We start from the raw sequence: 26312 nt of genomic DNA on the forward strand, positions 1-26312 counted from the left end.
TACTTTGTCTGGTGTGCTTTGATCAATTCTCTATCGCGTTTCGTTTGATTTCCCCTCTGCGTCCTGCGCTTTTCTTTCGCATCCTCGTCCCATTGTCGCTGGACTACTCACTTCGGGTCATGGACAAATTTGACCCAAAAGTAGAGCGGGGTTTTTTGGAGAAAGGCGCGGAACTGACTTTATCTGACTGAGTAAATGATATGATATGGATGGATGGTTTTCATCGGGTAGGAAGTACGACATGTATGGTACGGAGAAAATGGAGCTAAGCCTTTCTCTTTGTCTATCGCAATGTTCATTAATATGCTCTAGTTCCAAATTCAATTACCCAGCACAAGTATAATCACTAGAGTTCTTAAGTGCATTACCTTATGCTTGATTATTAGCACCTGCCCTGCGGACGATAGGTTGTCAATGGATCCGGTAGATCCTAACACAGCTGTCACTGTGGGTACTATACCCACATGGATGAAGCCAAGCTCAAAGAGCGACAGCTTCGTTACCAAATAGGTAGGATTATCACATGATGCCAATGCAGACTATTCGACTTGATATCTCCTATGAATCAAGCTAAGCAAGCAAGACTAAAAGCACTGCTGAGTATATATTGGGGTATTGTACAAAAGGAAAACAGCCATGGCCAAGAAATCGCCGAAATGAGATCAAAAGGCCGGAATCTCTAGACAACATGCGAGAAATAGTAGCATAGGTTTTTCAGCCATCATGTGAAGGGGAGTGGGAAGAGTCAAGCAGAGAATCGTGTGAGTCAGATCCAGTGCGTGGGCGGTGTCTTGTCCACCGCGAGAGATATCGTAGGCTACTTTTCCAGGCTTGGGTTAAGGCGTTTCTCGAGCCTGCAAGGGGGCCGTCGCTGGATGAAGTGGCGGAGAATTGGAGCGGTTCGCGACCGCTACTCGATGAGATGAGGGGATTGGATCCTTCGCGTCCACGTTCGCGCTCGCTCTCACCCGATGTGCCGTAGCCAATGGAGCGACTTGAGTGGTTACCTGGGAAAGGGCCAAAGTAAGTGCTTCGTTTCTGGAGAGATTGTCGATTGTCGGGGCCCGGAATTGAAGTTCTTCGCTGGTGATGTCCTTCGTAGACTAAGGGGGTGTTTCTACGGTTTGTCCAGGCGTGTTGGCCGACTGCACCAATAGTTGAGTGCCGTGGACCACGGAGAACACTTTCCCTCAGGGTGCTGCTTCGAGGACGGGCTTGCCAGAAGGGACCCGTACCGGTGTATTCGTAGTCTGAGTCATCCAGCTCGGCCCAGATGGAGGCCGGGTCAATGTCAGCAGTGGGAGTTTGTTGAGGAATCGATGAAACCAAAGGTAAACTGGGTGTCCGTCGATGAGGCAACCCGTGCGGCGGGTGCGATGCCTGCAAGAGAGGCTGTCGCTCTCCGATGTGCAATTCTTCGTCCTCCCCGCCAACTTCACGAGGAGAATGCGGGTTCTCCTCAAGTACAGCCATACCGGGACCCAATCCGGTTTGAGAAGGGCCAACAACGGTCACAGACGCATGGCTGTCGACAACCTCCAATCGCCACGAGAGACAAAGCACTCCACTTAGCAGAACGACCGTCCCGAGAGCAATCAGGCCCGCGTGGAAACCCGCCAGCTGGGACAGTTGGCGGAAGTAGAGCAAACCATCCAAGATAGCGATGATGTTATAGATGCAGAACACGAAAGGATAGAGAATGCTCGTGCTGCACAACTTCAAGCCACGGTGTAAGAAGTATAATTGCGTCAGTGCAAGGGAGATCATTCCGAGGAGAATCGCCCATGACTGCCACCGATTAAACTGATTCACACGATCCACAATCGTTCGGACAAGAAGCTCGACAGCTGACTTCGCTAAAAGTAAGGAGTGAGCCGACAAAATGCCACTGATCAGACCATAGCATAGACCACGGATCAGCCTTACACGGCTCGGGGACATTGGTATATGCGGAGTACAGGTATGTCGAATACTTGTATGCCTTAAGCGGTGCGGAGAGGCGAGAAGCTTGAGCGATTTGGAGACGAGCAGAATGACCAGCACAATGACGGCTGTCCCCACCATCCAGAGTACGAAATTGCGTCGCTGGAGGAGCTCCAGCAGTTGATCCAGACTATGCGCCGGCTCCCCTATAGCGCCAAATACAGCTATCAAGACTGCACCAATGCAGACCAGGATCGTACCGATAAGGGAATACCTGGTGAACGCTTCGCCGAGGACTAAAGTGGCGAAGATCGTGTTGAAAACCAGGCCCGACTATCGCTTGGCTTAGCAAATCACTACCGTCTGCTGCAGAGGAGAAGAGAAGACTAACCGCTTGGAGAGTTGAGAGCACTGGAAGCGGAAGCGTAGTGATTTGGATGGTACTCCCCACAATGTTTGAAACAACGAACATTAGCATTCCTAGCTAAAAGGGGATCAGATCTTCCGTCATTTGAGTGTCCAGAGAAAGGTCATGTGCGCACCTGCCATCTTCGACGCTTATATGGTGGTCTTCGTATGTCATAGGGATGTTTCTCGTCCTCGAGTAAATGCGATTTGCGCTGTAGTGTCAACCCGATGGCTTGGAGACTGGTCGAAATCAAGCCGACTATTACCCCGACCTAGTTGCATGCCGATGTCAGTAGAAGAATCGAGCGACATTTCGATGGGGAGTAGGTAGTTTAAATCATACCGCGACACTACCCTGGGGCGACAGGTCACCAAGATTTCCCATGGTCGGGTATCCTGATGCATTGGTCGCCAAGCGGGGGATGAAGGAGAACAAGAGGGCATGAGAGAGTAGCTTCCAGTAGTTATCCAATTAAAGGCGCCATGATAGTTAAATAATATCCAATTCTGAGCGGACGCAGGAATCGAGAACAGTATCCTGGAGACAAGCTTAAATTAATATTGAGCCAACACTGGGTCTGAGACGAGGTTCTGACCTCATGCGGCGGCGTGGACGGGAAGACAAAGACAAGTGACCCGATCGTCAGCAGATCCGCTTCGTGCCAGTGCCAACACCCTCTCCGTCCACCTGCCCTTCTGCAGTAGTATCGATATCGCGTCACATCTCCCCTTCCCGACGTCTCATAACATTCCCGAAAGGTAAGCATGATCTCTCGTCCAGTCTGATCCCAATTTGTATGCAGCGTGTTCCTTGCGGGACCTTATCAGAAGCATTGCTGACCTTAGCTTCTTGGTCGCCCATCCAGCAAGCACTCCGCATCAGAAAGCTCAACTCCCCACCATTGGACATTCCGGCGCTTCAACCTCCTTTGTTCTTAATACCAGAACCTTGATACAAAGAAAATGTCGCAAAGCCATGCTCTCTCCGATGATCAGGTATGCACTGGCACCGATCATGGATGCACGTTCACCGAGCTCATCCAGTCTACGAACAGGTTGCGGGCGAGCTCCGCAAGATGACGGCCTTCATCCGGCAAGAAGCACTGGAGAAGGCCCGTGAAATCCAACTCAAGGCAGACGAAGAATTCGCAATCGAAAAGTCCAAGCTTGTCCGCCAGGAGACCGCCGCCATCGACTCGCTCTACGAGAAGAAGTTCAAGCAGGCTGCCATGTCCCAACAGATCACCCGCTCCACTCTCGCCAACCGTACCCGTCTCCGTGTTCTTTCCGCTCGCCAGGAGCTTCTCAATGACCTGTTCCAGCAAGCCCGCGAGAAGATCTCTACCGTTGCGTCCAAGGATGCCAAGAAATATCAGAACGTGCTCAAGGGGCTGATTCTCGAGGGCCTGTACGCTTTGAACGAGGACAAGGTATCCATTCGGGCAAGGAAGAAGGATTTCGGCTCGGTCAAGAAGGCAATTGAAGAGGCGTTGAAAGAGTTCAAGAGCACTGTTGGCAAGGAAGCGACGGCGGAGTTGGACGAGGCTGATCCGTTGCCGGAAGGATCGTACGTTCTATTTGCCTTCTCCCTTCTAGTGATTATCTATCATTCTAACTGGTCATCCCTAGTGCTGGCGGTGTATTCATTGTTGGTGGTCAGGGAAAGATTGAGATCAACAACACCTTCGAGGAGCGCCTGCGTTTGCTTGAGATTGACGCTCTGCCTGCTGTCAGGGAGACACTATTTGGAAAGAATACAAACCGGAAGTTTTATGATTAGGAAGGGTGAGGTTCTGTTGCTCACAAGTGCTGCACTGTTGTCGTTTTATTTCCCGCTGTTTGTCCGTATAACCTCTGGTCATCCTTCATCCTTTTTTGGACTTTGATATTCGGAATCAGCATAGCTTTGTACACAATCTCTTTGTTCTATTTCCCTTACTTTATCCCGGCAGGGATGGCCGATGATATATACTGCTCTTTATACAATAGATACAAGTGCAATGGCACAGCCAGGCTGCATAAAGATCATCAGGTCGTTATTAGAGGTTCTTGAGAGCCTTATTCTTTCCCACAGCTCAGTAGGGGAGACCGGGTGCAATTTGCACGGTAGCGCGACTCTGCTTCCATCGCCCTTTATTCCGATATCAGCAGCTGTTGCAACGGTCTGAAGTCCCATCAGCATGGTTTTGTGTGACCTCGAAAACAGCCTTTCGAACCCGATAAGGCTTGTGAGGGGCTCATCACGAGTGAGAACAAGAATGAGGGAGACCGGCGATTGACTCGAGTCTGAAATGAGGGATTTGCGGTCTCGAGAAAAGATCAAGAAGGATGTTCATGACTTCGAATAGGCATCTGGGTATCTCCCTTGTCTTCCCCGCTCCTCGGCTCTACCCATTGCTTCATATTAATTTTGGCGCGTCCATCTTCAGCCCCGAAATGGCCAAACAATGTTTTCTTCGGAGGTGGTTTCGACCTCACAGAATAGACAATGCGATAGTGCAAAGTTTCGAGGGCCTCCTTAGCCAAAGTCCGCTTGAGATGAGACGCGCCTGAGTCTTGAATCGACACGAAGATCTTCTTGACCCGGTCAGCAAGTTTGTCAACATCGGCATTAAACTCTTTCTCGGCCTCTCTCGTCGGAAATGTAAGTCCAGACCATCCCGAGTCAATGGCAATGTTGAGCAGTGCTGTGACCGCACCGAGTTCTCCGTAGTCATACTCAGGATTGCCTTTTCCTTTATATAGGTTAATGTTAAATCGCCGATTCTTCAAAAGGTTGATAATTATCTTCAGATCGCTCATCACGTCAGGCGCCTCTGTTAGTCGAGCTGGGTCACTCGTTAAGAAGGCCAGTGCGAGACGGCACCTCAGCGCTGCGATTCGACTTGAGGTAGGTAAAATATGCTTCAGAAGGCGACTCTGCAATACCGAGTCTCTGAAGGTGTTGTAGGCAGTTATGCAGACACGGTGCAGCTTGAAATTCAGTTAGTGGGTGCTGCTACGCCCCAAAGCGCCATGGATCTCACCAAGCTATCAGCCGTGTCCTCGGGGACGCTCTCCATAACTGCCGTAATAGTCTTCTCTAAGTCTGAGCAAACGATAGCGTTGCTTGTAATGGAAATGTCGAGCGCGAGACGAAAGAGAATATTCAGTAGATGTTCCCTGGTATCGTCGGCAAATCTATTGCAGTGTAAGCATGACCGTTGCAGCAAGCTAAAACCAACATACAGTTCTGCGGCACCGCGAAGTAATTCCAAGACAGACAGCAAGCACGCCAGATGCTGAGGTGTTTCTCGCGAATGACTGTCTGCGAGTTGTTAGACTTTAAGCAATAGGAGACATTCACCGAGAATCTCACTCTGGGGTGCTGGTTCTGGAATAACCGGTTCAGAGATATCCAGCGCTTTGGGGCTGGCGCCCAATCTCTGAAAGAGTCTATTGATATCGTCTGGTCGAAATAGGGATTTTATGCGATCAGCGGTAGCATGCTAACAAGGTCATCCAGTAAGTCATACATGATCGGCAAAAATGGACGGATGACTCTACACACCTTGAAAAGCCTACAATAGGCATGCCTCAAGCTCTCCCGAGGCTCGCAGGGCACTTGAACACAGTGAGCAATACAGACGAAACCACTGCAAGTAAATACTGACCCGAATGAAAAATCCAAGAAATGAGCTCATCAGAAAGATATGACCTGGATAGAGCGAATTCAAGAGCGCCAGAGTGGAAGGCTCGCTCTCTCGATTCTGGTTCTATGTTCTAGTCAGGACCACTAAAAACTGAGCCAGAAGCCGAAGCCAGATGGATTACAAACCTCGCAGTACCGCCAAATATGTACCCGGAGCTATTGACTCTTGCGGGAATTCCAAGGCAGGAAGAGCTTTTGCCTCGTACTTAAAAAATGACCAAAATTTCTCTATATCGAGAGCCTCTGTTCTTCTGACGGCATCAAGCAGACGTTGTAGTCCTAGCTCATCATCCTGATCACCGAGTGCCGATGTCAACATCCCCTCATTCAGGTGCCTGCTAGGAGGAGTGTCGGGTTTTGAAGAACTCTCATCCTCTCGCACAGCTTTCAATCTTGCAATGGTTGCCTCGGTTTCGTTATCATCGACTGCTTGGGTCACAAGATCATCGAGTGAGAATTTGTATTGCGGGACTGTGACTTTCGAGGATTTGGCATTCGAAGACTTCTTCGTATCTTTGAGCCTTTGCGAACGCAACGCCATCTCTGAGTCGCCAATACTGTTCTCAGCTTCTCTCATTTCGCTTGCGGCCGTTGGGTTGGGTTTCATTAACATCAACAGAGGATCTTCTAGTTGCTCAAAGGAAGCTATCGAGTCTGTATCTTCTCCATCGGAGCTGATAACAACTTCCTTCCCGTTCTTGACAATCCGCTGAGATGAATTGAAACTTAGTCCTGAAGAAGGGTCGCCGACAACAGTCCCGTTACTGCTTTGGAAACTCTGCTGAGGTGTCCGCTTCGGAGAGGTGTCCTGTACCGATGAGAGCAAAGACTCTTTTAGCTGCGAGGCCAGTCCATCTGAGGTCTGTGGAGAGTCACTGTTTGCTAGGAACGACGACGAGGGCTCGGTGAGGGGTGAAGACTGTAGTGCCGCAGTAAGAGCTTCGCTTGGTTTGCTATCAGAGTGAATGTCTTGCTTTGACAGCGAAAAAGCTGGCCGCTTAAAGAAATCCGTAATACTGCTCGACTGGGACATGTTTTCATCCACAGACGTCTCTAGATTGGCATCACCTCACGGCCTGCCTGGGCAACTGAACATGTCCGGCTTATCTGCTCCACATCGACGCCTGGCACGTATTGAACGCGCGCTGCCCTTCACGAAGTCACATGACGCTGAGTCATCGATATGTCTATCGATTTAATCCAACCATTTGCGAAATTTCATGTCAAATAGTTTAGGTTATTGAGAACTCGTTGCTTCGTACGAGGCTACGGTTGAGAATGCTATTTTCAGGCAGCTAGCGCGACGCAATCCAGGTCCTAGATCGGGTATGTGATGCGTTGCAAGAGAAGCCCCTATCAGAGAAGGGTGGAACACAGTCTATATGAGCGCTTGTGATACTAGATGGGAAAGGGTGTGAGATGTTCGCCTTTGTGCATAAGCCCATAAGTATAGTAGTACTGAGTACATGGTCAATCCAGCCTTATGTTACAGTGACTAGTATCAAAGGTATCCTCGCCCTATTGCTCAGCCATGCCGCGTTTCTCAGTTGGCGGTGCACACTCCAGTATCGACTTCAGGCCTCAACAGTAAGCCGGGGCAACGATGAAATCTCACTGCACATATATCATTATGAGAGAAATGATGGATGCCTACCTCGTTATATCGTGCAGTTAGAAAGCTAGCAGGAAAGCTTGATATTTCCAATTTTAGATTCTGAAACTACCTCAGGAGTCAGGTACGCTCGAGTCCATACAGAGTATTGACTTTAGGTTTCCGGCTTTAATCCCCTTAAATCACTTCTTACGCAGTAAATGCTATTTGGATGTGAGCCTTATACATGAGTGAAGGTGAACCTCAAAAAAATTATAGGTCTGACCTGGACCACATGTTAGTGTCGATCAAAATAATAGCAACCCGATGAAAGGTTTCGAAACGACACAATACTCCTCACGCAAGTTTTCACCTATCATTCCTTTACAAGCTGCAAAGAAATTGCGAGTGCATATACTCATTTCATACGGAGCACAAAGTATGCACCTTCATGATTGAAAGACTGATTACCTGTTAAGGTCAGATGCCCCTTCAATCAGGCATGGTACTAGGAGGATAACCTAATTAGGAATTTACCACTGCCCAAGGGGCCATGGTGTCGATCTAACTTGGCCATGCACTTTATTCTCCACAGCAGTTCACGGTTGATCTGACCGACGCGGATCCACTCCTGACGCAGAGAGCCCACAGCCCACCTTTGCAAAAGTGTCAAATATCTGGTATTTTTCTCCATCTCATATCTGTTGCTTCTCTCTATCAGGATGCGTAGACTACAGTGTTCTACTAGGAGATATACAATGTACTCTAAAGTCACAGAGTTAGTGAGGATAAATATTCTGACATCTAAGCAGCAGTCCTGAGATTCAAAGTTGAGAGACCGCGTCAATGCGGCATTAGTGAGATTAGTCATATTTCCTACAAATAGCTCACTACCTTAGTAAAAAGTCAAAACACTTGACATAATGATCACTTTAGGACTTTTCGAGAACAATATTGATGATCACCTGGGCACCTCTCGTACTTTCCCCTGAAAAAGGAAAATGATAGGACCATTGAGATGAGAGTCACGAGTCTCGACACGCAATGGGGAGCCACAGCCAATCTGACCAAGTTAAATAAGGGCAAACCCCTTCAAAATAATAGAACCCAGGCCAGCAGCCAAGACTCTGAAAAGGAGACGTCCGGGTACGGAAGCGAAGCAACACACCCAAGACCTTAAGGGGTATCTAGCTCTATTAATTGTTCACGGAAGGATCAAAACAAACAATCTACAATATTGATCAGAATGATCTGTCCATACATTATGCGTTGTTGAGATATCTGGATAGATAAACTAGACCTACCTAGATACTATGCGGATACTCATGACTTTATGTCTTGCAGTTACAGCTGCGTAAAAATAAAAAATAGTCCTGTAAGGTGTAATTCCGTCCTCCGCGATGGAAATATGGACGGATAATAATGTGGACCGGATACCATAGGCATGTGCCATTTTGTGCCGTCCCGACGGCTTTAGCCTGTTTCAAACTCCATACTCGGAGAAGCGCCCCTCCGTAGGTGCCCTTTGGATATTCATATTGGACGTAAGCGCTAATACTACTAGTAATATATCAACATTAATACGACAAACAACACAATATATCAATAACTGCATTGATTACTTGCCCTCAAGATCTCGTGGCCAAAATGATCGAGATGATCGAGACCACATTAGTATATTGACATGCCACAGTACGGAGTACATGCATGCCGTGTCTTCCGACAACACTCCGGCTGCCCTGCCGCAGCCTGAAATCCATGATTGAGGTAGGGTATGGTCAGGTAGGGTAGAGACAAGGGACCAGTTACGAGTACCAAAGTCGCCTTTAATGACTCTGCAATCTGTCCGGATTTAAGGACTTACAATATCCTACTCCGAATCCGTACTTCGGATTAGACTCGGTGGCATCCCAACCGTCAATAAGGTCCTACATGCGTTGTATCGAGTTAAGACCGATCTGTGATTATAAAGCACATTTAAACTATTCGCCATCCCGACAAGCCCGAAATCCGTAGCCAGTATCTATCTTCGCCGCCACCATTAGAAAAATTTTTGAGGGGAACCAGATAAGTGACTCTGCAGTCTGCAGCGAGGCTGGAAAGGCCTCGAGCTTATGCACGGATTGGCCTGTATGTCAGCGCTGTAATTTACCGTACGGTAATTGTGAAGAAATAATGAAGTCGCGTAGAAACTATGCAGGAGAACTAAGATATGGAGTACAGTATCTCTAAAGCTCATGCACAGGCATTGGAAACCTGCCTCCAGTGCTCAGTTCAAAACTGATGGGGAGAACATCCTGAGTAATAATGACCAGAATCTTTTGCCCACTCTATCAATAAAGGAATTCGGCTTACATTACCCTGTCTTTATGCTAGGTAACTAGTTAGCTATATTGTATGCTGACGAAGCCCCAATTATGCCCAGCCTTGCGTTCCGCCTGGTGAACTAAGGTATGTATCGACCAGTGACTCCGTCATCCGTAATACCATACCTACACTTCCCCCGTCTTCCGAGGAGAGAGATTGCCGGCTACCCAGAAACTGCTGTCTTCCATCTTACCAATCTGATTAATCTTCCTCTTTACTCTTGAAAGGAACAGTTCCTTTCTCTGCGATCCTTGTCGACTCATACTGTCGATATATTTCTTGTTGTTCCTTTTCTGAACAATGGACTATCGCTTCGCTTGATTTATACCTTCCCCCCTCTCCCGACCTTTCTACGTACGGCCGTATCGTCCTTGTGTTTGGATCTCGTTGGTTCACCTTGGAGTCTGCCGCCTCATCGTGACGTGCTTCAACAACTGGCTACCTGCGAACTCAGACCACAATCAGCAGCATTGTCTCCGCGTCTATCTCGGATTACTGAGTCGAGGGTAACAACGAAGGTTTTGTGGATTGGTGACACTCTCGAGGTCCGGCTCATTGGAGCGGATGCTCTCTTTCCGTCGTCCTAATACAACACGGTCACCCCCGGTTTATGCCCTTCTCACAAGGGCTAGAAGCTGCGTAAATGGCGTCAGATTTCTTGAGTCCGGACTCCATTGACCCCGGGAATGAGGTTCGCGAAGTTAGCAGCAATGTCTCGAAGCCGACGAAACGCCAGAGATGGGCAACACAAAGAGTTGCCGGCGCCGGAGGTGTACGGAAACGTGTTTCGATCATGGATCGCTTGCATAAGCGTTCTGAAGCGAAGAATGAGAAGCGAGGCAGCATTCTACCCCCCACGGAGGATTCGAACACTCAAAGCGACCAAGATGGTCAAGGCGGCAGTAATCGAAGGGTTTACTTCAACATACCAATACCCGAATCCGAAAGAGATGAAGATGGCCAAATCAAAGCGTCGTATCCTAGAAACAAGATTCGAACTGCGAAATATACACCGTTGACTTTCGTCCCGAAAAATATTTGGTTTCAATTTCACAACATAGCCAACATCTATTTCCTTTTCATCATCATCCTTGGTGTATGTCCTCCTTCCCGGGTCGCCGAAGCCAGCGCAGGTCGATTGCTCTTGAGGCTAACATGACTGTCTAGTTCTTTTCCATCTTCGGTGTAGATAACCCCGCGCTCAACACAGTTCCCTTGATCGTCATCGTGGTCGCGACAGCTATCAAAGACGCTATCGAAGATTGGCGCCGTACCGTCCTAGACAACGAGTTGAACAATACTCCCGTTTATCGCCTAGTCGAGTGGAACAATGTGAACTCGACCGAGGACAAAATTTCTCTCTGGCGTCGAATCAAGAAAGCGTCCACCCGTGCCACTATCTCCACATACCGATGGATCAGGCGTCTGATGAAGAAAAACAAGGATGTACCGCAAATGTTTCAAGATGAACGGCGCGCCTCAATTTTGACGACAGTAACCCCGCGAGCGTCTGTGTATTCGCAACGGGGTGACCACGGTATGGAAGAGGACGCGATTCAGATGACTCCTGTTCCCTCTCCCTCCCCGGAGGCCCGCGCAGATTGGCCACTACCTGCGGGTGATTCGGATCAGTTCCTTCATCCGGATAAGAGAAATCGGGACAGTGTACAAGCACCTACATCACCCGCGATACCGCCACGGAAAGGTGGTAGTGTAGTGGATCCGTCGAAGCAGACGATCGGCAAGGCTAGATTCAAGCGCGATTATTGGAAAAATATTCAGGTTGGGGATTTTGTTCGACTATACAACGGAGACCCTATTCCCGCCGATATTGTTGTTCTCTCGACTTCAGATCCCGATGGTGCTTGTTACGTGGAGACCAAAAATTTAGATGGCGAGACAAATCTCAAGGTCCGTCAAGCTTTGAATTGTGGTCGTCAGGTCAGGCATGCTAGGGATTGCGAAAAGGCCGAGTTTCTGATCGAAAGCGAGGCTCCGCATCCGAACTTGTACGCCTATAATGGTGCACTTCGCTGGGACCAACGCGATCCCGACTATCCGGATGCACCTCGAAGGGAGATGGTAGAGCCTATCACCATCAGCAATATGCTTCTGCGTGGGTGTTCGCTTCGCAACACTGAATGGGCGCTTGGTGTAGTCATTTTCACTGGTGACGAGACCAAGGTTATGCTCAATTCCGGTGTGACGCCAACAAAAAGGGCTAAGCTCGCCAAAGCGCTCAATTGGAATGTCATCTACAATTTTATCCTACTGTTTGCCATGTGTTTCGTCACTGCAGTTGTCAACGGTGTTGCATGGGGCTCTGATGACAGATCTCTCAACTACTTCGATTTTGGCTCCTACGGAAGCACTCCGGTAGTCACTGCCATCATCACGTTCTGGGTGGCTTTGATCCTGTTCCAGAACTTGGTGCCCATCTCGCTCTACATCTCCCTCGAGATAGTTCGCACGTGTCAGGCTATTTTCATTCACAGCGATGTCTTCATGTATTACGAGAAATTGGGAATTTCCTGCGTGCCTAAATCCTGGAACATCTCGGATGATGTTGGACAGATCGAATACATCTTCTCCGACAAGACTGGCACTTTAACGCAGAACGTGATGGACTTCAAGAAGTGCACTATCAACGGAGTTTCGTATGGCGAGGCCTTCACAGAAGCCCAGATGGGTATGATCAGACGTGAAGGAGGCGATGCCGACACGATGGCCGCGGAAGCACGAGAAAAAATTGCCGCCGATACTACCAAGATGCTTCAAATGCTCCGCCGAATCCACGACAACCCGTACCTGCGTGACGAGAATTTGACGTTCATCGCTCCAAATTACGTCGCGGACTTGGAAGGGCAATCTGGCGAAGCTCAAAAGCAAGCCACGGAACATTTCATGCTTGCTCTTGCTTTGTGCCATACAGTAATCACAGAGCAGACGCCTGGTGATCCCCCCCAAATCGAGTTTAAAGCGCAGTCCCCGGATGAGGCCGCTCTGGTGAGCACTGCTCGTGATTGCGGCTTCACTCTCCTCGGAAGATCAGGTGACGACCTCATTCTGAATGTTATGGGCGAGGAGCGAACCTATACTGTACTCAATACACTCGAGTTTAATTCCACGAGGAAGCGAATGAGTGCAATCATCCGTATGCCGGATGGCACCATTCGTCTTTTCTGTAAGGGCGCGGATAGCATCATATACTCGCGCCTGGCTCGTGGTAAGCAGCAAGAGCTTCGGAAGAAGACAGCTGAGCATCTTGAGGAATTTGCGCGTGAAGGATTGCGAACACTGTGCGTGGCAGAGCGAATCCTCAGTGAGGAGGAGTATCGGACATGGAGCAAAGAACACGACATTGCTGCAGCTGCACTCACAGATCGCGAACAAAAGCTGGAGCAAGTTTCAAGTGAGATTGAGCAGGAGCTCATGCTTATCGGTGGAACAGCCATCGAGGATAAGCTTCAGGATGGCGTTCCCGATACCATTTCTTTGTTAGCCGATGCTGGGATCAAGCTGTGGGTTCTGACTGGTGATAAAGTTGAAACTGCCATCAATATCGGTTTCTCGTGTAACCTTCTGACGAACGACATGGAACTCCTTGTTTTCAACATCCCCGAGGATCAACCGCAGCGAGCCTCTCAAGAGCTTGATGAGCAGTTGCGGAAATTCGGATTAACCGGTTCTGACGAGGAACTCATCGCTGCTCGAGAGGATCATACGCCACCGCCTGCAACGCACGCGGTAGTTATCGATGGCGATACACTCAAGCTTATGCTTTCTGATGAGCTGAAGCAAAGATTCCTCATGCTTTGCAAGCAGTGCAAGTCCGTGCTATGTTGTCGAGTCAGTCCCGCCCAGAAAGCGGCGGTTGTCCGCTTAGTCAAGAATGGCCTGAATATCATGGCTCTCTCGATTGGAGATGGGGCCAATGATGTCGCCATGATTCAAGAAGCCGACGTCGGGGTTGGTATCGTTGGTGAAGAAGGTAGACAGGCGGCTATGTCCTCCGACTATGCTATAGGCCAGTTCAGGTTCCTCCAACGCCTGATCCTTGTGCATGGTCGGTGGTCCTACCGCCGCATGGGCGAGACAATAGCAAATTTCTTCTACAAGGTAAGTCAGGTATCGGTTGTCGCGAGCAACACATCATGCTGAACAATTACACAGAATATGGTCTGGACCATTGCTCTCTTCTGGTACTCGTTATACAATGATTTCGACGGCTCGTACCTCTTCGACTATACATATATTGTTTTGGTCAATGTTGCTTTCACATCTTTGCCCGTCATTTTGATGGGAATCTTCGATCAGGACGTTGACGACAAGGTGTCACTTGCCGTCCCTCAGCTGTATATGAGGGGCATCGAGCGAAAGGAATGGTCGCAGACCAAGTTCTGGTATTTGTCTCTCATTTCCCGGTGTTCCAGCTCTCACTGACATCACTCAGGCTGTATATGCTCGATGGCTTTTACCAGTCGGTCATATGTTTCTACATGCCATACCTCCTTTTTAGCCCCGCGACTTTCGTACATTCCAACGGGTTGAATATCAACGACCGAACTCGAATGGGTGTCCTTGTGGCGTCGTGTGCCGTCATTGCTAGCAACACCTACATCCTCCTGAATACTTACCGTTGGGACTGGCTGACGGTTTTGATCAATGTCATCAGCTCTCTTTTAATATTCTTCTGGACCGGGATCTACTCTTCGACAACCGCGTCGGCTCAATTTTACAAAGCTGCTGCAGAGGTTTATGGAGCATTGTCATTCTGGGTTGTTCTCCTTATGACGGTGATAATATGCCTTCTTCCTCGCTTTACCGTCAAAGCCGTGCAGAAGGTCTTCTTTCCTCGGGATGTGGACATCATTCGTGAACAGGTCACGCAAGGTAAATTCAAGTATCTGGACCAATACGAGGCGTTTGTCCCCCCGAAGGCCGCCGCAACTTCTGGTGGCTTGAGCAATGGGTCGGCCGTCTCTTCAGATTTGGGTAAACCAATCCAGTCCAGTATGAAACAGGATCCCTTCTCAGACGATCAGCAGATCTACCCGCCGTCGGTCGCTCCCACGATTCACACTCACAATCCGCGGAGCCAGAACGGTAGCAATGGGACCAATTACAGCTTTGACACTACGCAGCATCCTCGCCCTCAGTCAGTGCAGTCTGCCCAACGCACCCGTCATTCATTTGACAGAGTCCGGCCGAGTTACGAAGTGAATTCCGACTTCAATTCGGGCGCGATGCTGAGCCGCGTCGATTCTGCGACGGGCATACCAGTGCCGCAGAGCCCCCATAGCCCGCTCAAAAGTCCTCATGACCCACCATCATATCAGGTATAATAAGTACTTCTTCATCCTCGGCCCTATATTGCTGCAATGTTACCCACGACTTTCTGGTCGATTTTGGTCGATGCACCCTATCCGGCGTTGCATTCTCTTCGATGTGATTCTTGCTTGTTTATAGCCTGCTGTTTTATTCCCCGATAGAAGGCGTTCGGTTATACAGAATGGGCAGGTGGCTCGGCGCACATTTCTTTCTAATTTATTCCCTCTTGAGTTTTCCACACTCTCTACCTTCACAAGGGTTTCGTTGCCTTTGATTTCTCTTATTCTTGCATTCCTCCGGCACTGCGCCAGATCTAGTTGCATGCCTTCTTGTACAAAAGCATTTTCCTGGATGCAGAGCCCCAACAGCTGGTCTATCGAGTCGATCTCTCTTATGTGTTGGTTTTCTTATAATTCCCACCATCATCTGGCTCTTGCCTTTGGTTTCTCTTCTTTTCTTTTCCCCTTTCCCCCCTCTTCCTTCTTTCTGCACCTTCAGCGCGATGAGAACAGGACGTGGAAACGAGGCATTGGTAGGGGTCGGTCATGCTTTTATGTATTTACCATATCTTCCAAATCATACCATTGAAGCAGCTCAATGAACTTTAGTACTAGTCCAAATGTTTCTGCTCATACGTGAAGTTTTCATGGAGTATAGTCCGGATTTTACCAGCTCTAGTAATTTCAGATGGGTCTTAAAGATCTTGTTGTCCATAGCTGTCACTGATTTAATCACGTCGACACTGTCCGTCTTCAATCAAGTATTCTACTTAAAATGGAAACGCTGCGAGAGAAGCGCGTCCCGGACTGATCGTTACAACGCGTAAAGTGGCATACGGACTACGCCCACCGCCTTTGTGTTTCGCCAATCAGAGGAAACTCAGCCTCACTTTTTGTTGTAAAAGAGGTACTTGCCTGAGGTTAAGCAGTGTTACGACTATCGTTTGCACCTTTCAAACAACTTCATTTGGCTCTTTGTTTGCTGTTCGACTCTCTCCTTGTTTGCGAGTTATTTGAGAAGGCGAAGGGTTCTGTCTCGGCTGTCATTCACATTTTCCTTGCTCTGCACTGATATTGGTGGATTTGAGCCCTGCCAAACTTCTCTTATCTCTTAAATGTGCTGTCGCCACGAGTAAATATGGTGTTATAGGCAAGTACAAATCACTTGCTGCACCGATAATTTGCTTCAAAAAGAGGCGCCCTGCCGTCACAATACGACGACCAAAAATATAGGTCTTGGAAGAAGTAATGCGCGGACGCCCCTCATCTGCAGCAGCGGACTTGAGTAGTCGGGCGTGAGACCATGGACTTCATGGATATTGTCGGGTGAGTAGTGAGAAACCTTTCTCAACGGAAGAAAAGATTTCTGCTCTCTATTCTGTTGGCTTGATGGCAATACTAAATGACCTTCGTACTTGCAGGGAGCTGCGAGCCCTTCCCGACAATGTCCATATTTTGTGCCCTCGACAACACGATGACGACCATGGACGATACGACGACCCGAACGAGGTAGACGATACGGGAAGAAGCGCAGCGGAACTTGTGGCTGAGGCCAACAGCCGGCGAGAGAAGTTTCTTTCATGCATGCGTATATTGGCATATAACCAGGAGGGCGTTGAGGAGCTGCAGACTTGGATCTGGCGCAAATTGGACGATGCGCTCGAAAAATGTGACCTTTGCATCAAACAGTACTACACGGGCAAGATCTGGCTGATGGAGCAGCTTAAGGAGAATTACGATGACGAGGATATCGAGAAATTCGCGCGCATGCTCGACGATTGGGACGTCAAGAGGATTACGAAGAATTTGGCGATGGCGACAGCGAAGCTGAAAGAAGTCCCGCCTCAAGAGATTGGGCTTCATGTGTTGGATCGAGCATCGCTCTTGTCAATCTTTGAGAGTCTGAGTTGCGAGGCCATGCTTCGCAATGACGCTCTTCTGCAGGAGCACTTCGACGAGCCATTCCGGCTTATCCAAACAAAACGTAGTCTCAAAGTCTCGGATTACGTCCCTGCTGTCACCCGATTCTTATTTGATTCCAACCAGAGCCGAAGCTTCTGGGCTATTCACTCCTGGATGCGCTACTCGCGGCCCCCGACCGCACTTGAGTTTGACTGGGCGATCAAAGAAGGACTTCTCGACATGTTGAAGACAGCCTCTCAGCAACCGCCTCAGATAGCTGTTATCCAGCGACTTTGGCGTGGCATGCAACTTGTAGTGAAGAGATTGGATAAGGACCAGATTACGCATCATCTACGGGCGCTTGAAATAGACCCGTGCCGTCTTTCTGTGGAGCACCTTGGGATACAATCTCCAGGCCTGCGTTTCCTTCTCAACACGATCCAGATCTTCCTCGAAAAAGCACCAGGGGACTTTTGGGATGCTATGCAAACGATCTCCCCTCAAGCTATCATCGAGCTCGTTTTCTATAACCCTCAGTTAGAGGCGTTCTTGATGCAAATCAGCGAGGGTGAGCCTTACGAGAAGTCTGCTCTGAAGGATGTGCTCTCTTGGGTTGATCCTTTCATGTCGTCCTTGAAGGGCGCGCATCAACCTTCAGCCTGCAGATCTCTCGTCTATCAGCTCCTTGATCGACTCCAAAACCCGCGCTTCCCGGACTTGGCTCGGTATCATTGTTTTCGTGTTGGACTGGCTAGTTTACTTCAAACACTTCGCAGCTTCACTGACAATGAATCTTCACGAGGCTCGGTGGCGCGTATCGTGTTGTCTGAGACCATGGGAGTTGTGAGCTCAAATATCGAGACAATTTTGAAGCCTCCCAAGTTTGCAGTGGAGCAAAGACGCCAAGAGGAGATATTCTCTTTATGCATGGACGTCATCCGTAATACATTGGCCCTTGAGTGCCAATCCTTGAAGAGCGATTACGAAGTTATTTTACGGCAGAATTCTCTTCATCATGGCGTAAGCACCTACTCGGCTCCTATTTGGGAAGCTGTTGTCAGGAACCTTCACGAAGATAATCTTGCACTTTCGACCTCGGCGCTACTCGGTATACTGCCCCTGGTTGGCTTGGAAACCTTTCCGACGAAGGGCGAGTCAAGTCCGGAGAAGACACATTTTAACCTGATTTACGGCCATCTAACTCGACTCTCATGTCAAATCATCGAGCGCCTTGCTGATTTCAAGCCTGAGCATCTCAATGAATTGTTCAAGAGCCAAGATACCAGTAGTGCATTGATCTCTGCTCTGTTCGCAGCGGATCTTGACACCTATCAAGCTGCCGTCGACCTCATCAAGAACATGAGCGGTCAGTCGGCTAGAAGGGATGCGATCTCTCATCTTCTACAGTCCTTTTTCATAACGACAATGTACGGACTTAGTTGGTCTTTCCGACGGATCTCAAACATGAAGACGTTTGCTTCTGCGCCGAGAATGTTACACACCGGAACCGATATCGTTGATATCCTCTGTGACAGTCAGACAGGAATGCTCAGAACCCGTAAGCTTGCTGATCGGAAAGAGATCCTTTCCCTCCAGAAGCTTTGGGAGTATCTATGGCAAGCGTTAAGCACCATCTTCGATGAAACTGAGGCATGGCATCTCAGGGGTAACGACAAAGCTGTAATGCTGGAATTCTGCAGGGACACGATTCAATTTGCGGACCTGCTTTTCGACCAATACGGTGTTTTCTTGAGCGCTGTTGTCGATGCGGATCCCAGCCAGGAGGCTTCTGCTCGAGAGAATCTTTTAAAGTCGCCAACTACGACCATGAGTGCGATGGTCAAATGGCTCCGCCTGAAAGATGAATATTTGGCAACTACTCTGGTAGGACTGGTAGCAAAGCTGCTTCGCCGATTAGGGGAACTTAGCGTGACAACTGTCAAAGACGATGCTCTAAGTTTCATTGAAGGAGTTGCGGTCAAGTCCACCATCAAGACTATCCTGACATTGCGCGAGAAAGCAGAGCTTGTTCGAGCTCTTGAGGCATACTACAAGAAACCTGTTGTGACGGCTTCCACCGCTAGCCTCAAGAAACAGAGTATGATCACCGCGTTTGCCAAACCAGCCGAGGTCTCAGCTACACCTAGTCCAGCCAAAACAACCAGTGAAGATGAGTTCGATGAAGACAATGTACCAGACGATGTTCTGATGCAACTATCGCGGTCTGTCGAGCTCAATAAAGAGAGGCTTGCAGCTGAAGCTAGGAGAAGAGCGGACAAGGCGGCCAAGGCCCTCCCTGCAATTCCCAAACCCTCTGCTGCACCCTTGAAACCTAATGTGACAATTCAGTCCTTCCGTGAAAAACGCGAGAAGGAGAAGGAAGCCAAGAGAAAGCGTGACCTTGCCGAGCTTGCACGTTTGAAGAAGAATCTTCCTGCGCGTGGCGTTGGGGAACAGACTGCTGAACAAGGGTCCGGTTTGAGTGGTATCGGGGTCAAAGGCAAAGTTCACACTACTACTGAGGAAAGTATGATGGTGTCTTCTGGCTCAGAATCTGAGTCGGAAAGCGATGACGAACTCGATAAGGAGCTCTTCGGGCCGAAGGCAAGATCTAAGCCGGACGCAATCAAAGCTTATGAAGAGAGTAAAAAACTATCGCTGAAGCAACAGGGCCCTGTTAAAAAGATCAAGCAGGTGCGCTCTGCGAAAGATATGCGGGCACGGCTCGCGCCAGATCTATCTTCTTTGCATCGTACAATCCTCGCTTGGGATTTTTTTGCAAATGGTGATCTTCCGCCAAATTCTGGTCGCACTGACTACAGCCTGGTATCAAACACTTTCAGAGACCCGATCGAGTACCAGAAAACGTTCGAGCCTCTTCTGATTTTGGAAGCTTGGCAAGGGTTCAACTCGACGAAGGAGGAAGGAACATTTAGACCATTCGAAATCAAGGTTGCCACTCGTCTCTCCGTGGACTCATTTGTCGAAGTCAGTACGGTTCTACCATCGCTTGAAGTCAAAGACCTCGGTCTCGGCGAAGCCGATATCGTCCTTCTTTCTAAGTCGAGCAGGCCAACATCCGATTCTTCTGCCCCTCACTGCTTTGCAAGGGTTGCCGGCATCAACAAGAAGAGGGGCACAGTTGAAATTTCGTATAGGGTGAATCCCGGGAGCTCCTTCATCAATTCCCTCGGACCCGGAGTCACAATCTGGGGTGCGAAGATAACCTCATTGACTCCTCTTGAACGAGAGTATGGTGCCCTCATGGCTCTGCAGTATTATGATTTGTGCGAGGAAGTCATCAAGGCCAAACCGTCGCCGATTCTCCAATACTCCGATGCTAGCCTGAAACCGATTGCGGACAATTACAATGTCAATCCAGCCCAGGCGAAGGCAATCAAATCTGCTCTAGACAACGATGCCTTTACTCTAATCCAAGGACCCCCCGGTTCCGGAAAAACGAAGACGATAGTCGCCCTTGTGGGTGCCCTTCTCAGCAATGTTCTCGGCGACCAGGGCGTAACAATTTCACGGCCGACAGGAATGGCAAATTCGAGGCCCCCTGTAAGAACTACAACGTCGAAAAAGTTACTAGTCTGTGCTCCGAGTAACGCTGCTGTCGACGAGTTGGTGATGCGATTCAAGGAGGGTGTCAAAACTATCCACGGACGTCACGAAAAATTAAACGTCATTCGTCTGGGCAGAAGTGATGCTATCAACACGAATGTTCTCGATGTGACATTAGATGAGCTCGTCAACGCTCGATTGAGCCAAAATCCACGTAAAGACTCGGGCGAAAGGGACTTACAGACGATTTATATGGAACACAAAGCTGCGGATACCGCGTTCAAAGAGACCCGCGCAAAGATCGATCAATGCAGAGCTCAGGGCTTACCTGTGCCAGAAGAATTGGAACGAGAGTTCGATCTGCTCAAGAAGAAGAAGACGCAGCTTAGCCAAGAGATCGACACTGCGAGGGACAAAAATCACTCGGCAGCACGCGATGCAGATTTGAATAGGCGACGCATTCAACAGGAAATCATTAATGGCGCCCATGTCATCTGCGCCACTCTCAGCGGTAGCGGCCACGAGATGTTCCAGAACTTGAGTATTGAATTTGAAACCGTTGTTATTGATGAAGCAGCTCAGTCGATCGAACTCAGTGCCCTTATTCCCCTGAAGTACGGGTGCTCCAAATGTATTCTCGTTGGAGACCCGAAGCAACTGCCGCCCACTGTTTTATCGAAAGTTGCTTCTAAGTTCCAATACGAGCAGAGTTTGTTCGTCAGAATGCAGGCCAACCACCCAAGGGATGTACATCTGCTCGATACTCAATACCGTATGCATCCAGAAATCAGTGTTTACCCCAGCGCTGCGTTCTACGACGGGAAGCTAAAGGACGGACCGAACATGGCCAAACTTCGTGCTCGTCCATGGCATCAGAGCGAGCTTCTTGGTCCATATCGTTTCTTCGATGTGCAGGGGCTCCATCAAAATACAACGAAGGGCCACTCTCTGATCAACTTGGCGGAATTGCGGGTGGCTATGCAACTCTACGAACGACTGATCACAGATTTCCGCGATTATGACTTCAGTGGGAAAATAGGTATCATTACTCCGTACAAGGGTCAGTTGCGGGAGTTGAAGACGCAGTTTGCCGCAAGGTACGGAAACGCCATCTTCAACATGGTCGACTTTAATACAACCGACGCCTTCCAAGGTCGGGAGAGTGAAGTTATCATCTTCTCTTGTGTCAGAGCATCCAACAAAGGAATTGGTTTCTTGGCGGACATTCGCCGTATGAATGTCGGTCTGACGCGTGCCAAATCATCCCTATGGGTTCTTGGTAATTCGCAGTCTTTGGTGCAAGGCCAGTTCTGGAATGGGTTGATTAAGGATGCGCGTCGAAGAAATGTGTATACCGACGGTGACATTCTGGACATTCTTCAGCGGCCACAGTTTACGGGCTACAAGGACATCGATATGATGGACGCCGAGTCTCCAAATCCTACAGTCTCACTCAAGGCTGCTGGTTCCGAACCCGTCTCGAGACCGACCTCAGCTTCCCTTGAGCGGCCAACTTCGGAGTCCTCCATCTCTGCATCAAACTCTAGGAGGGGCACTCCCATTGAACCTCCGCCAGACCTGCCGTCAGGCGGTCCCAACGGTTTGGATGATACCCGAACATGCGGTTACTGTGGCAGCTTTGCTCATATGACGCACAATTGTGACAACATTGATGCGAAGGAGGCGTCGCGTGGCACCTGCTACAGATGTGGGCGCTCAGGGCATACACGCATGGTTTGTACGGCAGAACGCTGTCTGCAATGTGGTGAGTTCGGACACGATGCACAGAGCTGTCAATCTGCGAGGGAGCTGCCAAAGAAAGAGAAAATTCGTATTGCACGAGAGGAGCATCAACATGCTCAGATGAAGAAACAGAGGACCGAGCGTCAGCGCCAGAAACAGCTTGGAGGACATGATCCCAAAGTACCGGTTCTACAGGTCTCTTCCGGTCCGCCGCCGCGCGAAGATAAGAAGCCTGAGAAACGTAAGCCAGACCAGAGCAACGCACCTGGCAAGCGCAAGCGTACGGGTTCAGAATCGCCCGATACTTCTACGGTTTCTAAACCTCGGAGCTCGGACTCAGTCCCCAATCCACCCAAAGGCCCCCGACGCAAGATTGATGCTAATGTGCCTACCAACGCCGCTGTAAGTTTGGATCAGTACAACTTGATTAACCCATTGAGACCACAACTAAGACATATCGCAGGGCTTGGTCAAACCCTCACGGGACGGGCCAGCATTCGCTCCTCTGGGCAATAACAAGCCCTCAGACGGCCGATCGTCAGGTCCAGGGTCAGCTAATGTATGTAATACCTGCAGTGCCATGAAGGGATGAAGGACTAACCAGTATCTACAGCTCCCTCCTCGTCCTCCGCAAAGACCCGGCAATGGAGTCAGACCACCTCCTCCGATGCGCAGAAAGAAAGAGGTCGATCCATTCATTAGACCAAAGAGAAGGTAGCAGGCGCATTATCTGCTGCATAAACTTCCCCCACACAGCTCATAGACCCCATTCATACGCATTTTATTCACAAAAAAACAAATAAGCATCCTTGAAGATTTGTGGGACAGACATGCTTCCTTCATTGACACCTGCTGTATGATACGTGAACTTTTCACCTTGCATACATCCGAGCGGCTGCGCATTATTGGCATTTCTTTCTGTTTTGCATGATCATTTCAATTTCGTCCTTCATGGCGGCTATTATCTTTGGAACTTACATACATTGTGACCATACGGCGGCGATTTACGACTCGTGATGCCTCAGTTCGAGAATTTCCGATTTTTGTGATGGTGATGGGATGCATTGAAACGGAGCACTGTTGGCATTTGTCCTTTTCTCGTCTCTTCCTTGCTTCTTCTGCACTGCATTTCCACTGTCAGGGGCAAGGCTTGAAATATCTTCACGTTGTCTATATACCCGGTGGATATAGGCGGTAGGGTGAAAATTTGATGACTTGACGATGATTATCGTTGCCCATAATACGGAGTAGATGATTCTTATATGGTAGTCTTCTGTACTCGATGTCGTGAAGATCATATTGGGTGTTCATCAGCCATGATCAGGATTTACAATGACGTACAGTGCAGTTACGACATGCATGCTCTGCCCTGTCACTTCACTTGAGCCTTTAGCAGATAAAATAGCATTAATACTGTAAGCCCGCCAGCCAATAACCATGTATCAACAACCTAGTAACACAGAACACCGATTCTGGGTGACCGCATGCAGCCTGGATCAGGAAGGTAGAGTCTTACCCTGAACATAGTTGAGATACGCCAAATACATATGGCATAAGTAGTCGGAATAGAAATTGTGATTGAGCTGATCCGTACATGTGAGTAATGCAGAAAGCAATGCAGAATATCGTGCATACTCTGTACATGAGCTTGCTGGTGTGTATCTAGGTACAGGTTGACTGGGAACAGGCCTCAGAAAGACAGCTGAGCATGATGTAGTCAATGAGTTCATTAACTCATTCAAGAAAATCTATACTTCCACATCTACAGTACACTTTATCGGGATTGATAATAGAATGACTGGGATCGGAGATTATCTGAGCCTTGTAGTTGAGGCCATGTAGCGATGAAGTAGATAGTGGATTATGGCTGGCTCATCTGGCTATTCCTGTCATCTATATATTGACACACAGTGTCTGATCTGCAAGGGGCAGAATATAGTAACCTGGTAAGTAGGCACATTATTGCTTTTCTTCCGTCGATCATGAATGGATGCAAGATTGGATGGATACTTTGGATTGTCGATGACAGAACTCAATTTCGATCCTCGGCTTACCTTTTGCCGTGTTCGTCTCTCCAGGGTAAATTGAGTCTCAAACTGACATTTCGATAAGCGGACGATGGACCTCATTATCTCCTATTTGGGAATGTTTTCTTTCAGGTTGAGTTTCACGGACTGACCGGTAGTGTTGGTAACACAGTCCTCATAATTCGTTGAAGCCTGGCAGTATTGATGTTATTTGGGTCTGCCTTTATCCCGGGGGCGATCATAAAGGAGATATTATGGCGATCATCTGTGTAGATTCTTTATTCCCTCATCCCCCATCTTAATATTTCTCAAAAGTTTGTATCTTTGTCCTCAAGATCCCTCCAGAATCCCTTGTGGCTAAGCTGTGATCAGTCACCTGTGCTAAACTTCCCGCAGATTCCAACTCTTCCATGTCAACATGTCTTTGATCTCTCTGCCCCATCATAGACTATCTAGTGTATCTATTGCATCTAATCTAAACTGACGGTCCACTTTACTGGCCCTATCACTGCTTTAATCGTCATTTTGACGGTGTGATTTACTGCGAGTCAGTCGACTACATCGCCCTTTCATCCCGAATACGACCCACAGGGATGATACATCACATTCCGAAGTCATGGATCGATAGACCTACATTTGTAGGGATCAACGATCCTTCCCACTTGTCGCCCTTCCAGGAAACCAGAAGAGTTTGAGTGGCAGAGTTATCTCTTGCGATGAATACTCCCCTTGCGTGCAACGGTTCCTAGAGAAAATCGATCGACCGCTTCCCTCTCTTATTGCTTTTTTACTCCCCTCCAGAGGAGAGCGCTTAGACTGCAAATGAAGGACAAGGGGGCTCAAGATCCGAGAAAGGGGAAGGCACTGATTTGCCGATTGCTACTGTGCTTGTGTCCCTTGGAGTGCAGAGACTAGCAAAAGTCCTTTTCCTTTGTCTTGCCGTGGCTGCTGATTAGCCACAGCTAACTCTCGATTGATCAATAATATTGTCAGTCAAGGAAGAAATAGGCTCGATCGGATATGAGAAGATCCACACCTGTCATTCTCCTTGGTCGAGTAAAAACTGCGAACTGCAACTATCATTACAGCAGTCACTCCCGAAGCGAATAGCCTGACCAAAGAAAAGAGAACGTCTCGATTACCAACGACGACCTGTCATTGAGGCGCCAAATAGAGATCGAATTCAATTGCTCAACGTCCTGGACCCAGCACGGACGGGGGCGCTCGCAAGGGAACATCCCCTGTCAGTGCTTCTTCCTTCTTTGTGTTCTTTTTCCCTTTCTTGCTTGATTGCTTCACGTCCTTTCGCCGTGCCCTTTCCCATTCGGTCCATCACCGCATTATAGGGCTCCACTAGCAGACTATGTAGCTATCCTTGCTAGCTGCTGCCGCCATTTCAAGACCCTCCCCCTCTCTTGGGCCTGAACATCCTGGCTTGTTGCCAATATGGGCCGCCTAGATTCAACTCTATCTCTCGAGCTATCAAGAACGAGCAATTGGGCAATGAACCGGCCCTGCATGCCGTCGGGCAGTCACACACTGGGAAGGATCCCCAGCGAGGTAAGAGTATGACAGCTCGAATCTCAACCGGACCTCTTAAACGCGAGATATCCTCTCGCAGATATCCCTCCCCCTTGGATCAATCTTGCTTTTGTCCATTAATTCTCGTACCGACTTGCCGCAGACAATCTGGTACTGAATCTTTGCATACGTCATTTTGTCAATGCTACCTACCCACCAAGTGCGGCTCGCATCTTCGCTTT

The 26312-nt window shown here is 48.9% G+C and overlaps 5 protein-coding genes across 5 annotated transcripts; 3 read left to right on the top strand and 2 right to left on the bottom strand.

The window, feature by feature from the left end:
- Nucleotides 1-714: 714 nt before the first annotated feature.
- On the bottom strand, nucleotides 715-2716 carry ALT_1159 (uncharacterized protein; the record flags this gene model as incomplete). The annotated part of the gene is made up of 6 exons (XM_089599102.1): nucleotides 715-1856; nucleotides 1974-2129; nucleotides 2184-2256; nucleotides 2315-2407; nucleotides 2466-2603; nucleotides 2675-2716. 6 exons carry the CDS (start codon nucleotides 2714-2716, stop codon nucleotides 715-717), a joined length of 1644 nt encoding a protein of 547 aa, XP_089456766.1.
- A 578-nt stretch (nucleotides 2717-3294) lies between these two features.
- ALT_1160 (H(+)-transporting V1 sector ATPase subunit E) lies at nucleotides 3295-4111 on the top strand (the record flags this gene model as incomplete). The annotated part of the gene is made up of 3 exons (XM_033561468.1): nucleotides 3295-3327; nucleotides 3387-3898; nucleotides 3961-4111. The coding sequence occupies 3 exons, from the start codon at nucleotides 3295-3297 to the stop codon at nucleotides 4109-4111; spliced, it is 696 nt and encodes a 231-aa protein (XP_033417359.1).
- Nucleotides 4112-4650: 539 nt separating this feature from the next.
- Nucleotides 4651-7055, bottom strand: ALT_1161 (uncharacterized protein; the record flags this gene model as incomplete). The annotated part of the gene is made up of 7 exons (XM_033561467.2): nucleotides 4651-5304; nucleotides 5358-5511; nucleotides 5560-5638; nucleotides 5690-5819; nucleotides 5882-5934; nucleotides 5985-6086; nucleotides 6149-7055. 7 exons carry the CDS (start codon nucleotides 7053-7055, stop codon nucleotides 4651-4653), a joined length of 2079 nt encoding a protein of 692 aa, XP_033417358.2.
- Nucleotides 7056-10623: 3568 nt separating this feature from the next.
- ALT_1162 (phospholipid-transporting ATPase DNF1) lies at nucleotides 10624-15325 on the top strand (the record flags this gene model as incomplete). Its single annotated transcript, XM_033561466.2, has 4 exons — nucleotides 10624-11076; nucleotides 11148-14099; nucleotides 14154-14383; nucleotides 14434-15325. The coding sequence occupies 4 exons, from the start codon at nucleotides 10624-10626 to the stop codon at nucleotides 15323-15325; spliced, it is 4527 nt and encodes a 1508-aa protein (XP_033417357.2).
- Nucleotides 15326-16613: 1288 nt separating this feature from the next.
- ALT_1163 (putative tRNA-splicing endonuclease) lies at nucleotides 16614-23240 on the top strand (the record flags this gene model as incomplete). The annotated part of the gene is made up of 4 exons (XM_033561465.2): nucleotides 16614-16636; nucleotides 16732-22924; nucleotides 22986-23081; nucleotides 23136-23240. The coding sequence occupies 4 exons, from the start codon at nucleotides 16614-16616 to the stop codon at nucleotides 23238-23240; spliced, it is 6417 nt and encodes a 2138-aa protein (XP_033417356.1).
- Nucleotides 23241-26312: the final 3072 nt, after the last annotated feature.

This window comes from Aspergillus lentulus (genome assembly GCF_001445615.1).
Source record: "Aspergillus lentulus DNA, contig: Alt01, strain: IFM 54703, whole genome shotgun sequence".
NCBI classification, from domain to species: Eukaryota; Fungi; Ascomycota; class Eurotiomycetes; order Eurotiales; family Aspergillaceae; genus Aspergillus; species Aspergillus lentulus.